Source organism: Melospiza georgiana, chromosome Z (assembly GCF_028018845.1).
Source record: "Melospiza georgiana isolate bMelGeo1 chromosome Z, bMelGeo1.pri, whole genome shotgun sequence".
Classification (NCBI taxonomy): Eukaryota; Metazoa; Chordata; class Aves; order Passeriformes; family Passerellidae; genus Melospiza; species Melospiza georgiana.
The window spans coordinates 4,851,628-4,870,724 of record NC_080465.1 but is presented as its reverse complement, the minus strand read 5'-3'; the positions used below and the strand labels follow the sequence as shown (position 1 = coordinate 4,870,724).

At 43.6% G+C, this 19,097-nt stretch overlaps 1 protein-coding gene across 5 annotated transcripts in view; it reads left to right on the top strand.

Moving 5' to 3' along the window:
• ZNF462 (zinc finger protein 462) overlaps positions 1 to 16,071 on the top strand; it is an 89,464-nt gene extending 73,393 nt beyond the window's left edge. For all 5 annotated transcript variants that reach the window (XM_058043517.1, XM_058043520.1, XM_058043518.1 and 2 more), the window contains 5 exons: positions 656 to 792; positions 6,055 to 6,278; positions 8,757 to 8,889; positions 13,035 to 13,149; positions 14,101 to 16,071. In XM_058043517.1, coding sequence (XP_057899500.1) covers positions 656 to 792; positions 6,055 to 6,278; positions 8,757 to 8,889; positions 13,035 to 13,149; positions 14,101 to 14,302 — 811 coding nt within the window. In that variant the 3' untranslated portion in view covers positions 14,303 to 16,071. The remainder of the gene's footprint in view (positions 1 to 655; positions 793 to 6,054; positions 6,279 to 8,756; positions 8,890 to 13,034; positions 13,150 to 14,100) is intronic.
• The last annotated feature ends 3,026 nt before the right edge of the window (positions 16,072 to 19,097 follow it).

Genomic DNA, 19,097 nt, shown 5'->3' with positions numbered 1-19,097 from the left:
GCATGCAGCCAGTGTAATGCCAGCATGAAATTTTTGGTTCAGAAGTACTGTGAAGTATTCATTCATTCTTCCACACTAATAAGTACAATATTCTAAGTCTTGGGTTTTCAGATCATTACAGCTGATGCTTTGAAAGTTAAACAACTCAGTGCCAAACTTGCTGTGTGCACAAATCCCTTTGGTAGCCACAGTCTAAACTGTGTAGCTGGTTAGATCAAGATGGTTAAGGATGTTTTCTGCCTGAAATAAGTTTGTCCTCCCCTCTGCAAGCCCAGAACAGCTGACAGATTTTGTTCAACTTGCTAAAAATTCAACCTTCACCGGAGAAAGCGCGCTGGATGTTTCAGCCCAAAGACAGATAGTGAGCATGAAAGGATGGGAATTCTTTTGCTATCTTGGCTATAGCAGTGTGACTATATGGAGCAGCCCATGCAGCAGAATATCTATCCTGTCACCAGGAGCACCTGCTTTGAGGGCAGGAGCCTGCAGATTGCTCCGCTCACGTGTCTCCCGTGTGAGCAGCCCCTCTGCGGGGCCGCGCGGACAGGGCTGAGCGGCACCTGCACCTCTTTGCCCCACACGTCCCTTTTAGAGAGCTGTGGCGCCTCGCTGCTGCCCTCCTGACTGCTGCCATTGTCTCCCTCCTCTCCCACAGATCTGCTTTTACTATGCACGTGGAGGCCGGGCATTCGGCAGTCCCCGAGGAAGGACCCAAAGACCTTCGCTGCCCTCTCTGTCTCTACCACACCAAATACAAACGCAACATGATCGACCACATAGTTCTGCACAGAGGTAAAAACATTCATGTCCGTGTCTGTGTCCAGTGAGGGGAGTGCTGGACAGGGGCCTGGTTCTGGTTTCCTTCAATATTTCAGTCTGGTTTCATTAAATTTTTCCTCTCTCTGTACATGAGGACAAATACGTCGAAGGAGTCACTAGCGCTTGATTGTCTTTTTGTTTCATTTCTATAAGATGCAACTGATTTATCTCCTGTAAATTCCAAAGTTTGCCAGTGCTGAAACAGGGCAGGTTTGGGATAGTTTTTAAGGTTTTCCTCAAGGGAGGTGAAAAGCTATCAAACAGCTGTTTAGAAAGAGTTGCCCTAATTTGCAACTTCGATCTAGGCCAGAGTTGTGCCCTGACCATGTCCTTGTTATCTTAAAGGTCTTGCTATCATAAAGTCACCCAAAAGGTTTATCAGCTAACCCTAGAGGCCTCAGAATATCCCTTGATAAATTCCTTGAATATTTTCTCCTCCGTGTTCCTAGGAACAAAATAATTATCTCATTTTTCGCTTTACTGTAAGGCTCCTTTTCTGTCTACACCTCTCCATTTTTAAATACTTTTTTTATTTTTTTCAGCCTGCTACAAGTGGGAGTAGGGGATTTCTATATTCTATTAACTGTGGGCTTGGTGGCTCAGAAGAGACAGCAGTTGGGGCTCTCTGGGCTGGGATTTCTGCCCACAGCTATCACACTTGATGCTTGTGGATGGTCTGTTGGCTGCCGAAACCCAAACCCATGTGTTGGGATGGCACTCTGCCTGCGTGCAGGTTGGGCAGAGATTCACAGTGGGGTACTGCTGGTGAGCAAACACAGGTTTTGCATGCCATCTTTTTCCTGGAGGAGATTCTGGTGTGACAAGTGCTGTCGTAATTCCATGTAGCATACCACTTCTCAGTGCTGGTAGCTTGAAGTCCTTCTTGTACCAGCTCACTGAGCTTGGCAGAATTCAGATTTCTTTCTAGCAGGGCTAGAAAGAAATCTGGCAGGTGTAGCAGGGCTTCTGTGAGGGAACATCTGGGGAAATGACCTGAAAGCACAATACAAAGCTGACATATTTGGTTGCAAGGGTTTGGCCGATGCTTTGGCTTTTACTTCCTGCCCTTGAACGTGTTGCTGTGTCAGATTTTGCCTGGTTTTCTCCATTTTGTGGCCATGCCAGGGCTCCAGCAGACAATGCCAGGCCTTTAAAACAGAGGGAACTGGATGGGTTTAGGGTATTTGCCATCATGCATAGGTTGGGTGTGGGGAATGTCCAGTTGCAGAAGTGGAAGAGCACTTCATCAAGCAGCTCTGCTGCTTGTGCAGAGCTGTTTCTGACCAGTTGAAAGGAGGTTGTCACCTCCTGGGTGAGTGAAACTGTGAATCTTTTCTTCTGTAGGACTTCCTTCAGTTGCACAAACCAACCTCAAAGAGTTTTTGCTGCTGAAAGAAACCTTATGGCAAAAGGACGTAATGGTCTACACACCACAGTGCTGGGGGGAGGAAAAAACAGAGTAAAGGAAGTTTTAATGCAAATGGGATTATAGCTGATGAAGAGTCTCAAGAGGCCACAAAAGGGTTTTCTTTGACATCACGCATCCAGGGTTCATACTTAGAGTGATTTCTTGTGCACACATCCAGCTAAAAAACAGCCCTCTACTGTAGTGCTTAATTGTGTGGCAGCTGAAGCAGATGGTTTTGACAAGATTTAATGTGCACTGGAAAAGAGACTGAGGGGTAGTCAATGTAGTCTGAGATAGCCATCCTGTTTTATGGCCATTGCATTGGCAAAGCAAGGGCATAACCCTGAGCTGCAGCCCAAGAAAATTAGTTTTGAGGTAGATGGAGTGGTGCAGTATGTAAAATCAGGAGTGAAGGATTCGATCCACTCACAGTTAATGTTCCTTTTGTGCAAAAGGCATGTTTACAGATGCATGACTCTTACATTACTTCCAAGTTGCTGCACCCCTAATCCTTGGTGAAGCAGCATGTGCTTGAAATGGAGAATATATTTGCCTCCTGATGAGTGGCTACAGAGGCTGAATTTCACAGGGTGAAAGCAGTATCAGCTAGAAGCTTGAATGCCTAGTGAGTAAAAAAAATATATATATAGGGCAAGGAATTTGCTTTCCATGAAGAAGGAGAAGTTCCAAGAGCTTCTCTCATGCCCCACCTGCCCCTGAGCAGTGCCAGGGCAGTTCATCCTCCCTCCTGTGGGTACAGCGGGTGCTGCAGGTCACTGAGGAGAAGTTTGGCTCTCTAGTTCTTCCTGGTCTTTATTACAGGCAAGGGGAGACAGAGGATTCCTGACCTAGCAGCCCGTTAGCCTTTAATTTATGCTGCACAACACAGTTAGTGTGTCACAGAATCAGGTTGGAAAAGAGCTCTGAGACCATCGAGCCCAACCTGTGGGCAGTGCCCACCTTGTGCCCAGCCCAAAGCTCTGGGTGCCACCTCCAGGTGCTCCTGGGACACCTCCAGGGATGGGGACCCCAAACCTCCCTGGGCAGCCCCTGCCCGTGCCTGACCACCTTTTCTCCTGATGTTATCCTTTCCAGCAGCATTCCCCTTGTTAATTTTGAAGTATATTGGTGTTTTTTCAGGGCTGAATCCCACGTACCAAGTTCACTGTTGGCTATGCTTTTAAATCCTTGGGCATTTTTGTTTCTTATCCTTCCTTTAAAGAACCTAGTGATTTTCTTATTCCATATAAGAGAATACCACCCATATGTTTAAATACCTTTAATTACCTTTAAGGTAAATTTTCAGATTTACCCATCTCCCCAAAGGCTTCCTTGCTACAGATCCTGGTTCCTTGTACATGCTTTTTTTCTGGCATTTTCCATTGTACATGCAGCTTCACAGATACACTCAGAATCCTTATGCAGTGCTTGCTTTTGACTACTAGAATCCAAATATTACTTGTTCTGTGGGTGCAGTTTGGATTTCCAGGCAAAAATGTGTATTTTCAAAACCCAGGATGACCATGTAATTGGTCTGTGTCTGGATAGTAGGACTGCCTTTTTATTTTTTTTGTTTACCTTTGAGGGAAGGAATTGAGTTATATATGCTTTGATGTGCTGCTGAACAAAGATCTCTCCTTACAACTAAGGACTAATAGAATCCTTAGCCTTGAGCCAAAAAATGTATGTCTGCTTTGAGTTACAGTACTGAGAATAGTTAGTCATTAATGTCCTTTCAGTTCACTCCCTGGTACAATTAGCCTGAATATTCCAGCCTAGTGGAAGGATTGGATTTCTTGAACCAAGATGATGCTTTTGTTAGGTGTTTATTTTGTTGTTAATTTTTTAATTACCGCTCTTGCAAAATTGTTCCACAAGTTGGGACATCTTTTTGTGAGGTTTCTGCAGTAGTCTTTGATTAGACACAGATGGAACTTTGAAGAAATCTCACGGGGGGTAAAGAAGCTACCTCTTCAATTTTTGTGTGGGGTTTATGGTTTGCTGCAATTTTGTTGGTTGTCCAGACATGATAAGTGCATTCTAAATGAGTAATTAAATAAACAGAGCTTTGCAAGGGCAAGCTGGAGGTGAGAGCATCACCTTAAGAAATGTAACATTCCAGGTCCAGGTAGCCCTGCAACATGAACACATCATGTGAAAATTATAAATCATTCCCTGAAATAGAAATCTTCCAATCTAGAGTTGATATTTGTGTCTGTTTTGCCCTTCTCTTACTGTGTTGCCTTTGATTTGGGGCTCTGTGTGTGTGGTTGTGAGGTAATAGGTTTTGTTCACATGAATAAGAGAATGCTGCTTTACTTCAGGCTGATAGATTTAAAGTTTTATACCATGGCATGTTTTAGCCTTTTTAATCCGTGCCAGCTGTTAGAGGAAAGGTGAACGTTAAAATATTTTAATCAATATTTCTGTCTTTGAAAACTTCCCTTGGCTTTTTCACTTCTGAAACCAGCTGTGTCACTAATTTCTGAGAGCCCGAAAGCACGCAGCTGCAACAACCTTGTAAAAAGTTTCTCTGGTGATCTCAGCAGCACAGCTTTGAATTCTGCTGTGTCTTAAACCCTATTCTCCCCTCCCCTGTTTCCACCCTGAATGGCCACTGTTTGGTTTCTTTATAGTTAGAGAAGCTGCTGTTGGTGTAGAAAAGAATCCTAAGTCTTTGGGTGTTTGTTTTTTCGGGTTTTTTGGGGGGTTAAGGCATAGCCTTGGGGAAAACTTCAAAAAGAGGAAGTCAGGAGATAGATAAGTTTTGTGCTCAGGGAGAAGCTAGGCAGGATGGAATATTTTGTTGAGCTGCAGAAAAAGAAAGGCCTTGCTGTAAAGGGAGTGTGTGTTTCTGTAGTTGTCTTTGGATGTAATTTTACCCTCCTCACTAGAAGAAAGGGCCCTTTGGCTCAGATCCATGTGTGCACTGCCACGTCTCACATTCCTTCAGCCTTCATGTCTACCATAAGAGATTCAGGCCTCTTTTTTTTTTTTTTTTTTTTTTTCTCCTGTCCTTGGGGATGAGCCTGGATGAGGAGGATCAAAAAACCCTCCTTTAGTATGCAGTGCATAAGGAGGAGCAGTGCTAAGTTTTGAGTGTTCTAGTTCAAAATGCCAGTTTGGGTAACAAAAGCCTTAATGAGGATCTGCTGGTGACCCTCAGCTGAAGGGTGAGATTTGGGGTTTCTCTGGTGTGCACAGCGTGGAGGGAACCACAGTGGATGAGTGTTGAGGCACATCAGATTCTGGCTGTGTCAAATGACCGAAATTAATTGCTGCTCTGTTAAACATCACTGCTTTGTTAGAGGGAGTGCAGAGTTTAAAAACTCAGCAAGGGCATTTTCAGTACATCATGCGTGCAGAGCCTGGGCTTTGGGTAAATCAGGAAGTTCTGCTGCTGGCTGAAGTTGCACAGCCTTTTTCCAGGGAGAAGTGCTGCCTTGCTCACCTTCTCAATCCCCAGAGGGCAGGTTTGGGTGTGGTGGTGAGGACACCAGCTCCAATTTGTGCAGAGCCAGCAGTGTGTGATGCTTTGGGAAGCACACCCTGCAGCTCCCCTGTTTATTGCTTTTGTAGAAGCAGCTCCCAGCTGCTATCAAGTACTGAACAAAAACAAACTTTTGGTCTGGGCTGATTTATGGCTGGGTTTCGTGTTCCTAGGCTCTGCTCCTCTGACTCGTAGATGGAGTCTTGCTCGGCCCAAAACCTTTCATACTCATCCTCTTCACCCCCCCGTCACAGAGGACACCTGCACTTGTGGCTCTTGGGGATTAAGAGGACGATTTTCCTGGTGTTGCTGAGTGAGTGTTGTGCTGTCCCCACAGAGGAGAGGGTGGTTCCCATCGAGGTGTGCCGTTCCAAGCTGTCCAAGTACCTGCAGGGAGTCGTTTTCCGCTGCGACAAGTGTACCTTCACCTGCTCCAGTGACGAGAGCTTGCAGCAGCACATAGAGAAGCACAATGAACTGAAACCCTACAAATGCCAACTCTGCTACTATGAGACCAAACACACAGAGGAGCTGGACGCTCACCTTCGAGATGAGCACAAGGTAGGACCCCATTGGCTTTAATTTGTGGCGATCTAGTCTTTGCAAATAGTGAATTGGTTTATTTGCATGTCTGACTAGCCAGCTTGACACTGGGGTTATTTTTTTATCCCTCCCCAGATCTGAAAGCAAATCCCATGTTGTGCTTCCCTTTGGGTTATTTTTCTTCTCCCTCCCCATGTCTGAGAACTAATCCCATGTTGTGCCCCCCTTTCTCATTTTTCTCTTTATTTATCTTTTTTGTTGTTGTTGTTTCTTCAGAAACTGAACAATAATAGTTTTTGAAGCTGTTCAGATTGATCAGAATTGGCAAATTGCTGCTGCATGCAGCGTGTGATTATCTGGAGAAGGCCCTTGTGTGTGCTGGGTTTATCTACAGGGGGTGGGGAAAGAGTTGTGGAACAATACCAGGGCAGTGTGATTCAGCCCCTGTGAAAGGCAGGAGATTCCAAACACAGGATTGCTCTGGTAACTTCAGCAGCATGACATGCCACGCATATTTTAATGACAAAGAGGTCTATACATCCCCTTTTACCTTTAACAAGGGAAAGATAAACAGCAAGTCTAACCAGGTCCTCAGCCAAGGCTGCTTTGGAGGTTTTGTGGATTACCTGAGAACATATCAGGTCCAGTCTTTGAGAAGTCATTAAAGGCTCTCCACAGACTGCTAGCTTTGAATTTCTGTAGCTGAGAAATGTTTAAGTTCTAGAACTGAGATGTGTTTTGGAATATTTCCTGGAGTGCTTCCTTGGCAGGTTGCCAGGGGAGGCAGCTATATGCCTTCCCCTCCTGGAGCTTAGCTGCCCACTAAAGGTCCTCACTAAAGGCTTCATTGACTGAATGACTTTTCCTTAAAGCCAAATATATATGGAAGGTATTAGCAGCAGAATCCCAGGGGAAAAAAAAAAAAAAAAAAAAAAAACAAAAAACAAACCAAAAAACAACCGTTTTCATGCTCAAAAAAATATTTGGCCATCTTATAAAACCAAACTTTGTTAATTTATGTTGGCATGCTAGGCTCCTCTGCCACCTTTATTACTTCTGGAGCATCTTCTGTGATTCAAATGGTACAGAAGGAGTTCCACACCTCCTGGTGCCTGCTGTGTCCAGGAGGAACTATTGCTTGGGGTTTTTTGACACAGTTCATCAAGGGATTGCTATTCCCTTAACTTAGCTCTCCCTTCTGATCTGGATCTGCAGTAGTGGTGCTGGTAGTTTAAGGTATCATTTCCCCTTTTTTGGGGGGTAAATTATCCCTCTGCAATTTGTGTCTTAAGTTCGGGGCTCAGATACTACCCAGGTTGTACAGTGCACCTTAAAAAGAGTTTCCTTTACATGAGCTGAGTCGAATCAAGTGCCTTGCATTGTTTGTTTGTTTAAACCTCTGTGGGTGATGTGTTAAGTTCGAGAACCTGATCACAACCGTCTGTAACCCAGAACCAGGAATCCTCACACCTCCACATTCAGGATCCTTTGCTGTTTGGATGTGTCCTGCAGCCCGCTCCACATCCTCCTCGGGCTCATTCTCATTTCCTTTCCCACAGAGGGGCAAAGAGCAGCCAGTGGGTGTTGCTATTTCATTCAGCCCCTTGCAGGATGCTCGCTGCTCCCTCTCCACCCCCTCTGCCCGCCTGGCTCAGTGCCTGTGCTGCTGCTGCTGCTGCTGCTGCTGCAAGGGCTGTCTCTCTGCATGAGAGATGAATCCAAAACCCTTCCCAGCAGTGATCAATGAGCTCAGGGGGCGCTTGTCATGCAGCAAGTATTAGCCTCGGTGTCCTGGTCACGCTCCACGCTCTCCGCCTCCGCTGTAAATCTGGGCTGCTGCTCCTCTTGGATGTGGAGCAGTTCCTGACTCCCGTGCCCTGAGCTGCTCCTTTCATACTGCTGCTGTGAGCTGTTAAGTAGCTGGGTGCATTTCACCCCAGGGTTAGCTGAATTTGACTGCTGGGTGAAGTGTTCCCATTATAGGCTGCTGTATCAGTTTGCAAAGCACTTCGCAGCCCGGGCGTAATGAAAATTAATCTGTTATTAATGAGTGAGAGTGTATGTGCCACACAGCAGCCATGTGCTCAGTGGGAAAAAAAAAGAACCATCCTTTCATGAATAAAGCTGAATGAACCCGTCACAGAGAGTTCCCCTTCAGCGTGGATGTGTGGTAGCAGTGTTTGATCACAGCAGTTGAATAATGCCATAAAAATGAGGATATGACTGGATGTTTTACATCTCTTGGATGAAGAAATGAAGGGGGTTTACCCAATCTCATTAATTGCCAAAAAAACAGAAATGAGAAATGCAAAATAAACAGCAATGGAAGAATCACTGGCCCTGGAAATAAAAGAGTGTTAATTTGATTATGGGGGCTGCATGTCACCTCGAGCTGAGCAGGCTTTGGGGTGTACCTTGTTTTATTCTGCATTTGTGGCCACTTTTCTGGCTGGTTGGTGATTGTGCTGAGTGCTAACAGAAGTGTTTCTTTCAAAGGTGAGTCGTAATTTTGAGCTGGTTGGACGGGTTAACTTGGACCAGTTGGAGCAAATGAAAGGGAAAACAGAGAGCTCTAGCAGTGATGAAGAGGAAAAAGAAGAAGAGTTAAGCCCCAAGCCTCAAGAGAGAGGTCAGTGCAGCTCTTTGATGTGTTGGGGGGGTTTTGTTGGATTTTTTTGGGCACTGCAACCTCCCTCACCAATCTAACCATGCCAGGTCAGCTGTTGAGTGGACAGCACATATTCTGCAGAAATACTAACAGAATCTTACTGAATTTCCTGAAGACACAGCTCCTGTGGGAATCTTGTGTTTCTAATCCTCCTTACAAGTTTTTTGTCTGTTCAGAGAGAATACATACTATGAGATAGCATCTGTGACTAATCTGCCTGTTCAGATACCATCTATAAGGGCTTGGAAAACTATGTAAGTGTATTTTAGTGGCCTGTCAGATTTTCTCGTTTTGGTAACCAGTTTCCAGCTTTCACTTGGCATTGCCCAAGTGGGGGATGAAAGTTCTTTGATAGTTAAATGAAGGGTTTCCTTTCCAACGACCTTCTCCCATGAAAGGCAAGTTATTCCAATATCAGGTGGAACTGTGTTTTGTTCTGGTGCAACAATGCATCATATAATGCAATAACCTTTTAAAATCTTTAGTCCCCTCATGGTTTGAAGGACAGGCCACCCAATTCTTGATGCTGACAACTCCACTTAGCCAAGCTCTGTGTACTTCAGCTAAAGGTACACCACCATTCTCAGTAAATATTTTTCTCCTGATTTTTTAGCTTTCAAATTCACTCAAGAGCTTTTGACAAAAAAAAAGGCGTCTCTGTACATGTTTTCATGCTTTCAGGCATTGAAAAATTCCCATTTCTGGATTCGCAGGTATTTTACAGAACTAGGGGGTTAAGATCATGCTTCTTGCCTTATAACAGCAAGACCCCAGCATCTTGGATTTTATTTTGTGTCCCTGCAGCACGAATTCAGTTTGTGCTCATCAGCAGCGCTTCAGGAGCAGTTAGTGATGGCTTTTAACTTGAATGGGAATGCAAGCCAATTGGATAGGAAACCATTTATGTTTTAGAGAAAAAAAACCCTGCACAAGGTCTTGGAAGGTAGAAAACTCAGAGGAGGGATGTCAGTTCCACTTGTGCATCTCAGAATTCAGCATTCCTTAGGGACAGCTCCAACTCTCTGGGCTTCCCGTGTGTCTGGAGCAGTGATTGTGCCATGATTTGACTAAAGCACCAGCCCACCTCAGCTGCAGATGCAGCAGGCTGATTAATGTCCTGTGTGGACCCACGGGTAGCAGGGGGTGAGGAGTCAAGCTGTCCTTGCCAGGATTACCTGAGCATTACACACAGGCACAGGTGCTGAGGTCACCTTGGAGGCACCAAGGAGAAGAAAGTGCTCTCTGCCAAGCCTCACAAATCCCTGTGCGTGTGCCACATGTGCAGGGGGGGCAGCCCAAGGTGAAGTTCATTGTTTAAATTGGCTTTAGGTTACACCCTGGAAGTATAAAAACCATCACCTTCCATGCTGGAGTATTACATGTGCAAGGGTTAATAGATGTGCTGTCCTCATGTTTCAGAGTTAAACAAGGCAGCATTTTGATGATGCTGTACTTTTTTTTTATTTTCACCTCTGTCTCTGTTTTCTTTAATCTGTGGCTGGCTAAAATGATTTCTGCATGCTTGTTTGGATGACCAGCCCAAAAAAAATCAGGTGTGCTTTCAGGTTTGCTTTGCAGCATTTCTTTTTTCTCTGGCCTGTAGGGTTGATGTTTCACCCTTTTTTTTTCAGGTTTTTTTTTTTTTTTGTCCTTTTCAACCTCTTAACCATTTGTGATAGATTATAGTAAAATAGGTAGAAAATGCAAAAAACACTTATGCCTACTACAACAAGGATATTAGAAAAAATCCAGTTGTATTGATTGCATTTTTCTAGGTAAGTTATGTGAATTACCACTCATAAGGTGCAAGATTTTTGAAAAATGTCCCAGTGAGACAGGAACTGAAGGATGCATGCTGGCATCTCCCTGGGCAGTTTCAGAAGATCCTTCTGACCCAGAAACGGTTTGCCCTGGGAGCAGAGAGACAGACCTGAGGTTTCAAACAGAGCCTGTCACAGTGGCTGATGCTGTCACAGCTTCCAAACCGCTTCACACCGTGCAATCCCGGTTGCTGCTGGGGTGCACCTGGCAATTCCAGGTTTGTGGTGTTAGCAGGGAAGTGGGACTTGCTGAGAGTGCTCCAAGTGTCTGTCTGAGGTCTGTGACCTTGGGAGAATTAAGATTTCTTCTTCCCTGGATTCACCACTTTGACTCGAGCTGCTCTGTGCACTACTGAGGGTGCAAATAAGAAACTGTGGCTCCTTCAGATGGGCTGCTGGACCAAGCAAAGGCCATTGTCCACGTGGGCAGGCAGAGCTGGGCAGCACTCTTGGATGGGAAAGGAAGGGGTGGTAAAGGATATAGAATAAAAGGAGAATAAAAGACCATGCCAAGAACAGCTTTCTAGGCAGAACTGTGCCTCAGAGAGGCTGTTACTGACCTTTATGTCTTGGTCTCAGCACATCAAGAGGTGTTTTTCCATAATGGGCAAAAATTAAGTGTCCATGAGTGACGGCAAAACCACAGAGAGGTCAGGCATGTGTGCAATGTGTCACTTCCCCTCTGCAGGACCCAGGGAAGAGCAGCTTCTGATAATCCTCCAGGGAAGCAGCCCAAATTCACATCCCTAGAGGCAAAAGTTACTGGGGAGTAGGATGAACAAGATGGTGTTGTCTGAAGGGGTGGTGGATTTACCACAGTAACACTTGCTTAACTTAATGGGGATTTTGCAGGTATAAATTATGGGCTTGCTTGGGCTGCAAGAGCCCTTTAAAGAGCATCCAGTCCCACCCCTGCCATGCTCAGGGTCTCCTTCCACCATCCCAGGTTGCTCCAAGCCCCATCCATAGCTATGCTCTAATGTAGAACATCAGCAGCATTTGCTTCCAAAACTGTTACCCACCAAAAATATTTATCCCAGTGTCATGACTAGTCTGTGTGTTGCAGTGTGTTTATACATTTGTGCCATGCTCAAGATGTTAAAAATCCAGATGTAAACTGAGCTGATGGCATTTGCTGCTTGCATTCTGGTGCTCCCCAGCAGAGCACCAGAATGGTATTTATGGTGTTTAACCACATAATAAATGAGCCCCCAACAATAAGAAATGCAAGTCGATTTTTTTCCTTTTATGGGAAGAGGTCAAAAAATTGTGTCAAGAGCCATTTCATATAAAACTGAAGTAAAGGTTAGCTAGTGAGAAGTGTGTCACAAAAATGCATTTTCAGGACTTAGGTGTGGGTAATAGGGGATGTGTGAGCAATTTTGAGTTCACAGACTGATCCTGAACAGAATAAGTCTGAGAGTGAAGAAATCAAGTGAGCAGAGATCAGAACCAAAATTAAGCAAAATCCCTTTTCTTTTATTATGTAGTTCAGGAGGAACAGAATCAACAGAAAGACATTCTGTTGATTTCTTGCTTAAGATAATCCCTGCTAAGGAATTAATGCTCTGAGCAGATGGTGCTGTCTCATTTCCAGCAAAAGAATCAAGTGAGATAGTTCATGCAATTATTTTCAATGGCTTGTGCGGTGATCTTCTTAATTTGTGAGAAAATGTTTCATCTTTTGTCAGAGCAGGCTGTGTTCTCATGGAGCTTGGCTTTCTGGAATGTCATTCCCTGAGCTGCCAGTGACTTCACTCATATTACAAGGTGCTTGACACTTCTGCAAATGAGGCCCCAAGCATTTTGTGTGAAAGATTAGGATGAGCATGAAAACACCTATGCAGTTAAGATGCAGCATAGTCCATGAAGCTTTATGATCTATTACAAGAATCACATATTAAATGTACCAAATCCATGTGTTTCCTGAAATTTGTACTACTGGTTCCAGAATTATAGATGGACTCGAGTGGGGATTTTTGACTTTGCTTTCCTAAGCTTTGCAGTTTTTGGTACAGAATATAAATTCCACAGTCTCTTCATTTGTTGAAATAGAGGAGCAGGGTCTAGTAACTTGTTAACCTTACTTGCAGAGATGGGATTTGTCACTTGCAGCGTCACTTTTCTTTTCAGCAGCTCCGTTTTCCCAGTTATTTGACAAGAAAGTCCTTTTGCTTCTCTGGAGCGAGAGGTGCAGCAGAGAGGACCAGAGCAGGATCACTGTGGTGGCAATTCCCTTCTTGCCTGGCTGTTCCGAGCTCACGGGCTGTGCTGTCTTTTTCCCAGATCCCATGATGTTTCCTGACAGCAGCGCTCCAGAGAAACGCTTCCCGTGCGAGTTCTGCGGCCGATCCTTCACCGAGGGCTCCGAGTGGGAGCGGCACGTGCTGAGGCATGGCATGTGAGTTGCGTTCTGTTCCCTTGCCAAGCAGCCAAAGGTGCCAGTACATCTCTCTGTGTTCCCCCCAAACCCATCCCTGCCCTCCCAAAAAACTGCTGTAAATGCCAACATATTTCTGTGAAGACCAGATTTGTTGTTGGATAGTCATTGAATGTCTCTGCGTCCTTTTTAACTCTGCTGCCCAGGGTGGCTGTAAGCTGTAGAGTTTAACTGTGATTCTAGAACTTAAGATTGTCCCCAGGTAAATGCCTCTTGGCCAGGATTAACTTCCCCAAAGTGTGCTGTTGATTTTTTTAAAAAAAATTTTCCTCTCTAGGGCAGTTTGCACACTATGGGATGATACACATAGCAGATAGGAATCTCTGGAGCAATCTGTTTCTTCTTTTGATGTAGATCTCACTGGTAGCAGAGACCTCTTTTCTAGCCAGAGTTCATTCATTCATTCATTCAAGAGTAGATTTCATTCAAGCCTGCTGACATGTGGGAAGCATCTGAATACAACATTGTGGGTTAACTGCGTTGGAATGAGAAACAATAACTTCTCTTACCCTTAAGAGAATGTAAGTCTGAGCATAAGTACTGGAAATTCTGCAACCTGTGAAAAGTTTTATTGGATTTCAGTAACTCATTGGGAAAAACACTCTTTTTCTGTGCCTTTGCTAGGTGCCTGCTAAGTCTTGTTTACAAGGAACCTGGGAGATGGGAATAAACTTCAGGTGTCACATTTTGAGTTCTTCCTTCTGACCCCAAACCTGTCCCAGCGCAGAACAAACAAAGATTCCGTTTCAGGGCTAGAATGTCCCACCAGCAGCTCCACTCCTCCTCCTCCTCCTCCTTTCCTTTGGAGCCAGTGGCGTGGCTGCCTCTTTGGAGAGTGATCTGCTGCTGTCCCTCCTGTGACAGGCACGGGCTGGCTTTGCTGTGTGCCCTGACTGTTTCTGTTTCCTGCAGGGCGCTGAACGAGAGCAAGCTCCGGAGCAGCGAGGACAGCCAGCCCAAGGAGGACGTGGAGGACGCGGCCAGCACGCTGCCAGAGGAGAAGGAAAGCATCGAGGCCATGGTGCTGGACTACTCCCACACTGGGGAAACAGCCGTCAGCATGGTGGCTGCTGACCAACCTCTCCTCGACACCCCGGAGGCCAAAAGCGAATAAGAAAAACAGCGAGTGTGGTGTGGTTCTAATCGACAGTACTTGAACAGTGATGAGCGGGGCGGGGCAGGGCAGGGCGGGCAGAAGGAAGAAATAAAGCTGCTTTTAGGACTGAATGATCTATTTTCAAAGCACTGGTACCTGTGTGAGTGTGTGTATATTAAAGTTATTTAAGTGATGGAATAAGTGGCTCCATTACATCACTGCATCTTTGTTTTCCTCCCGGATCTGACGATGGGAAGTTTACGCTCATCTTTGGACTAATGAAGCAAAACTCCCCGTGTTTTTCCTACATTTCACATCGTGCTTTGCAGTGGAGACTTCGATTGTTTTATGAGTGGAAGCGTCGTGAGCGTGGAAGAAGTGGTAGGGGGACAACTTTTGGACGCACAAGTTTGTGTGCGTTTTTCTAGTTTTAATACATAACGCTTTTCCAGACTGAAAGCAATTGCTTTAGAAAAGAAAATTAAAAAAAAAAAAAAAAAAAAGGAAAAAAAAAGGAAAATTAAAAAACCACCACAGGGAAAACAAAACAAAACAAAAAAAAATGGAAAACAGAAAAAAATTAAAAAAAAAAAACAAAACAGAAACTGCTTTGCTTAAAACAGTCACCTGTTTCCTAGTACCTCAGAATTAACCAAGGGAGATCTCTGCATTTGTCAGTACTACCTGTTGTTGTTGTGGTTAAATGTAGAGAGACTGCTGGGCAAGGTGGTGAATGGAGGAAGAAAAAAAAAAGTTTTAAAGAAAGGAAAAACAAATTGTGCTTAAAATCCCAGTGTGGGTTTTATTTCTTAAAATACTGTGATTTTTTTAATTATTTTAGTAAAAAAAAAAAACAAAAAAAAGAGAGAGATACTTTAATTCCTAGATAACTGTTTGTGAATTGTCATCCTTTATTCCAGGTAAGCTGTTTGTTAGTATTCAGTTATAATTTTAGTATTTGGTAGATTTCATGTGACTGATTGTGCGGTTTTGTTTGCCACACGTTTTGTTTTCTATCAGCTGAGGTGTTACAAATACAGCACAATTAAGTTTCTCATGTAAAAATGAGTATTTCTTTTTGAGTGGGGGACAGGGAAAGGAGACTAGATCTTGTGAATAGAACCTTTTTTTGTTGTCGCTGTCGTCGTCGTTGTTGTCCTCGTTAATTTTAAACATAATGGAGATAACAAAGAAGTTTTAACTTTAAAAATAAAAAAAACTAAAGAACCAAACTTACAGCACAGCTATGCAGCTCATGGGCCAAACACATGGGTCCTCATAACCGTTCTGTTGCTTGTCATATTAACATCTATCAGTCTCACAACTGTAAATTTTCGTTGAGATTGGCTGCCTTTTTTTTTTCTCTTTTTTTTTTTTTTTTAAATTCCGTCTGTGGTTTGTGCGTGGGTTTTTGGTTGTTTCTCTTTTTTTTTTGTTTGTATTTCTGTTTTGTTTTGTTTTGGGATTTTTTTGCTGTTTTTTTGGTGTGGTGGGAGGGAGGGGTGTCTGTTAACACATCTTTTTGCAAGCGGAGGTGAGTTGGTTACACACGACATTGAGCCTGGAGAACTACTTTTAACTCGATTCAGTGGATGGAGTTGCTGAGTTTTTTTTCCCCTCCTCCTTAGCTTTTTAGCATGAGGGGAGCAGTGTAGAATGGATAGGAACCTTCATACCTTAAGTGGCTGATCCTGCAACTACCCCCTGGGTAGAAAGCCTATTTAAACTCAAATTTGGGGATTTTGCCTGAGCGGCCAACACAGGATCTGGTGCCCACGGTATGTTCCGATTGTGAACAAAAAAAAAAAAAAAAGAGGAGAAAAAAAAGAAAAAAAAAAAAAAAGAATTAAAATTATTTCAGAAAAAAAAAAAAAAAAAACAAAAAAAAAACAGCAACAAAAAAAGAGAAAAACGAGAAAAGAAAAAAAAAACTGAAAAAAAAAGTTTCTTTCCAAAAAGTAGAAAGTACTTGACTGAAACCTAGTTTTAGAAATGCATGTGTCTTCGTTTGTTTTTTTTGTTTTTTGGGGGGGATCTGGGGGAGGGGGAGGGGGGAAAATAGGAAGCTCTCCAGGAAATTGTGTCCTGGAGAGCTTCACTTAAAAGCGATGGCAAAAATGTTGCATTTGTGGAATAAGTGCTACTTGAGAAGCATGGTGTTTTGCTTTTGGGGATTCATCAATTGTGTGTTAGGGGGATTCTTTCAATTTTTCTGTTGTTTTGTTTTTGGTTTTTTCTTTCTTTTTGTTTTGTTTTGGTTTCTTTTTTTTTTTTTTTAATAGGGAGGGAACATCATAGAAAAAGACACATTGGAGGGACAAGTATAAGTACACATTTTGTGTCTGTATTTGTTTTTTAATTGGCATCATTTCAAATATATTTAAACAGTTCCATACCTGGATTGGGTGTTTGTAATGGTTACCAAAAAGGAAAAAGAAAAAAAAAAAAAAAAAAAAAAAAGAAACAATGATTGTGACATGCTTTTATCACTACTTAATTTTTCAAATAACATGTAAATATTGTAATCCATTGGATTTTGTTTTGCTAACCTGTAATAAAAAAATATGGGACCATTATCCTTTTAACAAGCTTAGAATGTCATATTTTTTTCCTTTTTTTCTTTTCCCAAAAATGTATACCTGATATATTGTGGACACACATTTTAGGTGCATTATTATGATTCTGTTGACTGTAATGACATAGAATTGAAAATAACATTTTTTTCATTGTTTAATTTATACAGAGGACTTTTTCAGAGTTTGACAGAAGGAAATAATAGCAAAATGCTAACCCATTGGCTTCAGCACTCGGTATTTCCTGATTTTAAAATTACTGCTTACTGATGGGGGATAGGAAGGGGATACTGAACTGTTGCACTGACGGGTTTGTTTTTTTTAAAAAAAAAAAACAATGAAAATTAATAAAAACTTTTTAAGAGTGCTTGCTCGTCTTGCGTGGTTTTTATATTGATATTACTCTGGAGGTGGGTCGCTACAAGTTACTGGTTCTGCAGCTCTGGGGGGAGAGCAAAATCCTCTTTTTTCCCTCCCGCAGCCTTTCCCCCAGTGCTTCACTGGGAATTTTTGATTTGCAGGTTGTGGGGAGTGGCTTGCCATAGCTCACACAGGTCTAGGGTCTACAACATCCCCCAAAAATGCCTCGAGTGTGCCCCAGCCCAACACCCTCGAGAGGTCAGGGGCACCCTGCCAAGCTCTGCTGACTCCTCCTGAACCCAAACAGAGAAATGAGGGAATTTTGCAGGCTGTATGAGAAAGATCAAAATAGATGGAGACAGGCTGGTGTTTGGATTACCAACACAGCCCTGTCATGAGCTGCTGGAATATTGCATTCCCCAGTTTCTGATGACCTGCTGGATCCAGCACTGAGGCTGTTCTTGGTCTGGAGCTGGGTGTGTTTACTCATTCTCCTCCAAAAACCCAAAGTGACGCTCACAGAATTGTCACAGAATCTTCTTTTGCTAAATGCACGTTTTTAAATGCATGTTGGTAAGATGTCAGAAGGTTGTTGGTTTGTTTTGGGTATTTTTTCACCATCTTGTGTTTTAATCAGATCCTGTCCTCAGTTTAAGCAGCTTTTTGGTTGTTCTGGAGTTGGATCTCAAAGGAATGTGTATGCTGTGAAAAAGCATGAAACCTTTGATCACCTAATAGCTTTACTTGCTCATGCCTTTTTCCCTAGGAGTCAAAAAATAGAGAAATACTATATTTCCCTGGTAAGATGCTTATTTCCTTAACCTGAGTTTACAGGAAAAGGGTAGGGGTGATATAGACACTACATTTTTCAAGGATCTCTGGAAACATTTATTCAGAAAGGACTACAAGTAATTTGCACATTATATGTTCTAGCCCAGAGCCTACCTGCACTTTCACCAAATTAAAAGAGGAGAGGGCTACCCGGTGATATATCACTAATAATAATTACACCACTGATGTAACAATGGAAGACCTTGGGGTGAGTTCTAGATCCCTGCAGCTGCATTTTCCCACCCAGCTTAGTGTCAGGATTGTGTGAGTTTGAAACAAAGAATTTGATATCCCCATCTTTAGGTATCAGGCTGGATGTGACTGGATTATAAAATCACAGAATGGTTTTGGTTGGAAGGAACCCTAAAAGATCTTCTTGTTCCATCCCCTGCCATGGTCAGGGACACATTCCACTATCCCAGGTTGTTCCAAGCCCTGTCCAACCTGGCCTTGAGGGACGGGGCAGCCACAATTTTCTCTGGGAAACCTGTGCCTCACCATCCTCACAGCCAAGAACTTTTTCCTAAAATCTCATTTCCTAAAATCTCTTCCAAACCCATTCTCTTTGGAGTTTTTCTCTCCCCCGTGTCCTATCACTGCAGTGACAGTCTCACCCTGTCTTTCCTTGAGTTCCCTTCATGATCACCTGTGTTGAGGATCCTGTGCAGAGCCAAAATCACAGGAGTGGGAGGGAAGAAGCAAAGGGAATGACTACTAAAAATGATCCTTTACTCACATTATTACCCTTCTGCCTCCATGGGCAAGTCCCTTTCTCTGGGCTGAGAGCCCTGGGGACATTTGTGCCGTGGGACAAGTGGGACTTTGCACACACTGTGCTCCCAGGCTCATTGTCCTCCCTTTGCTAACGGAGCCTGGGTAAATGTTTGCCTCATTATTGCTGCCCTGGCTGCTGGCATTTCCCTCCAGCCTGGAGCTGCAGTGGCTGAATGCTCCCCATGCAGAGCTCTTGCCTTTGTATCCACCCCGGAGCAAAGGCTTTGCAGGAGTTGCTAAGGGAATAGGAATATCAGGCTGATATCTCCCTCCCT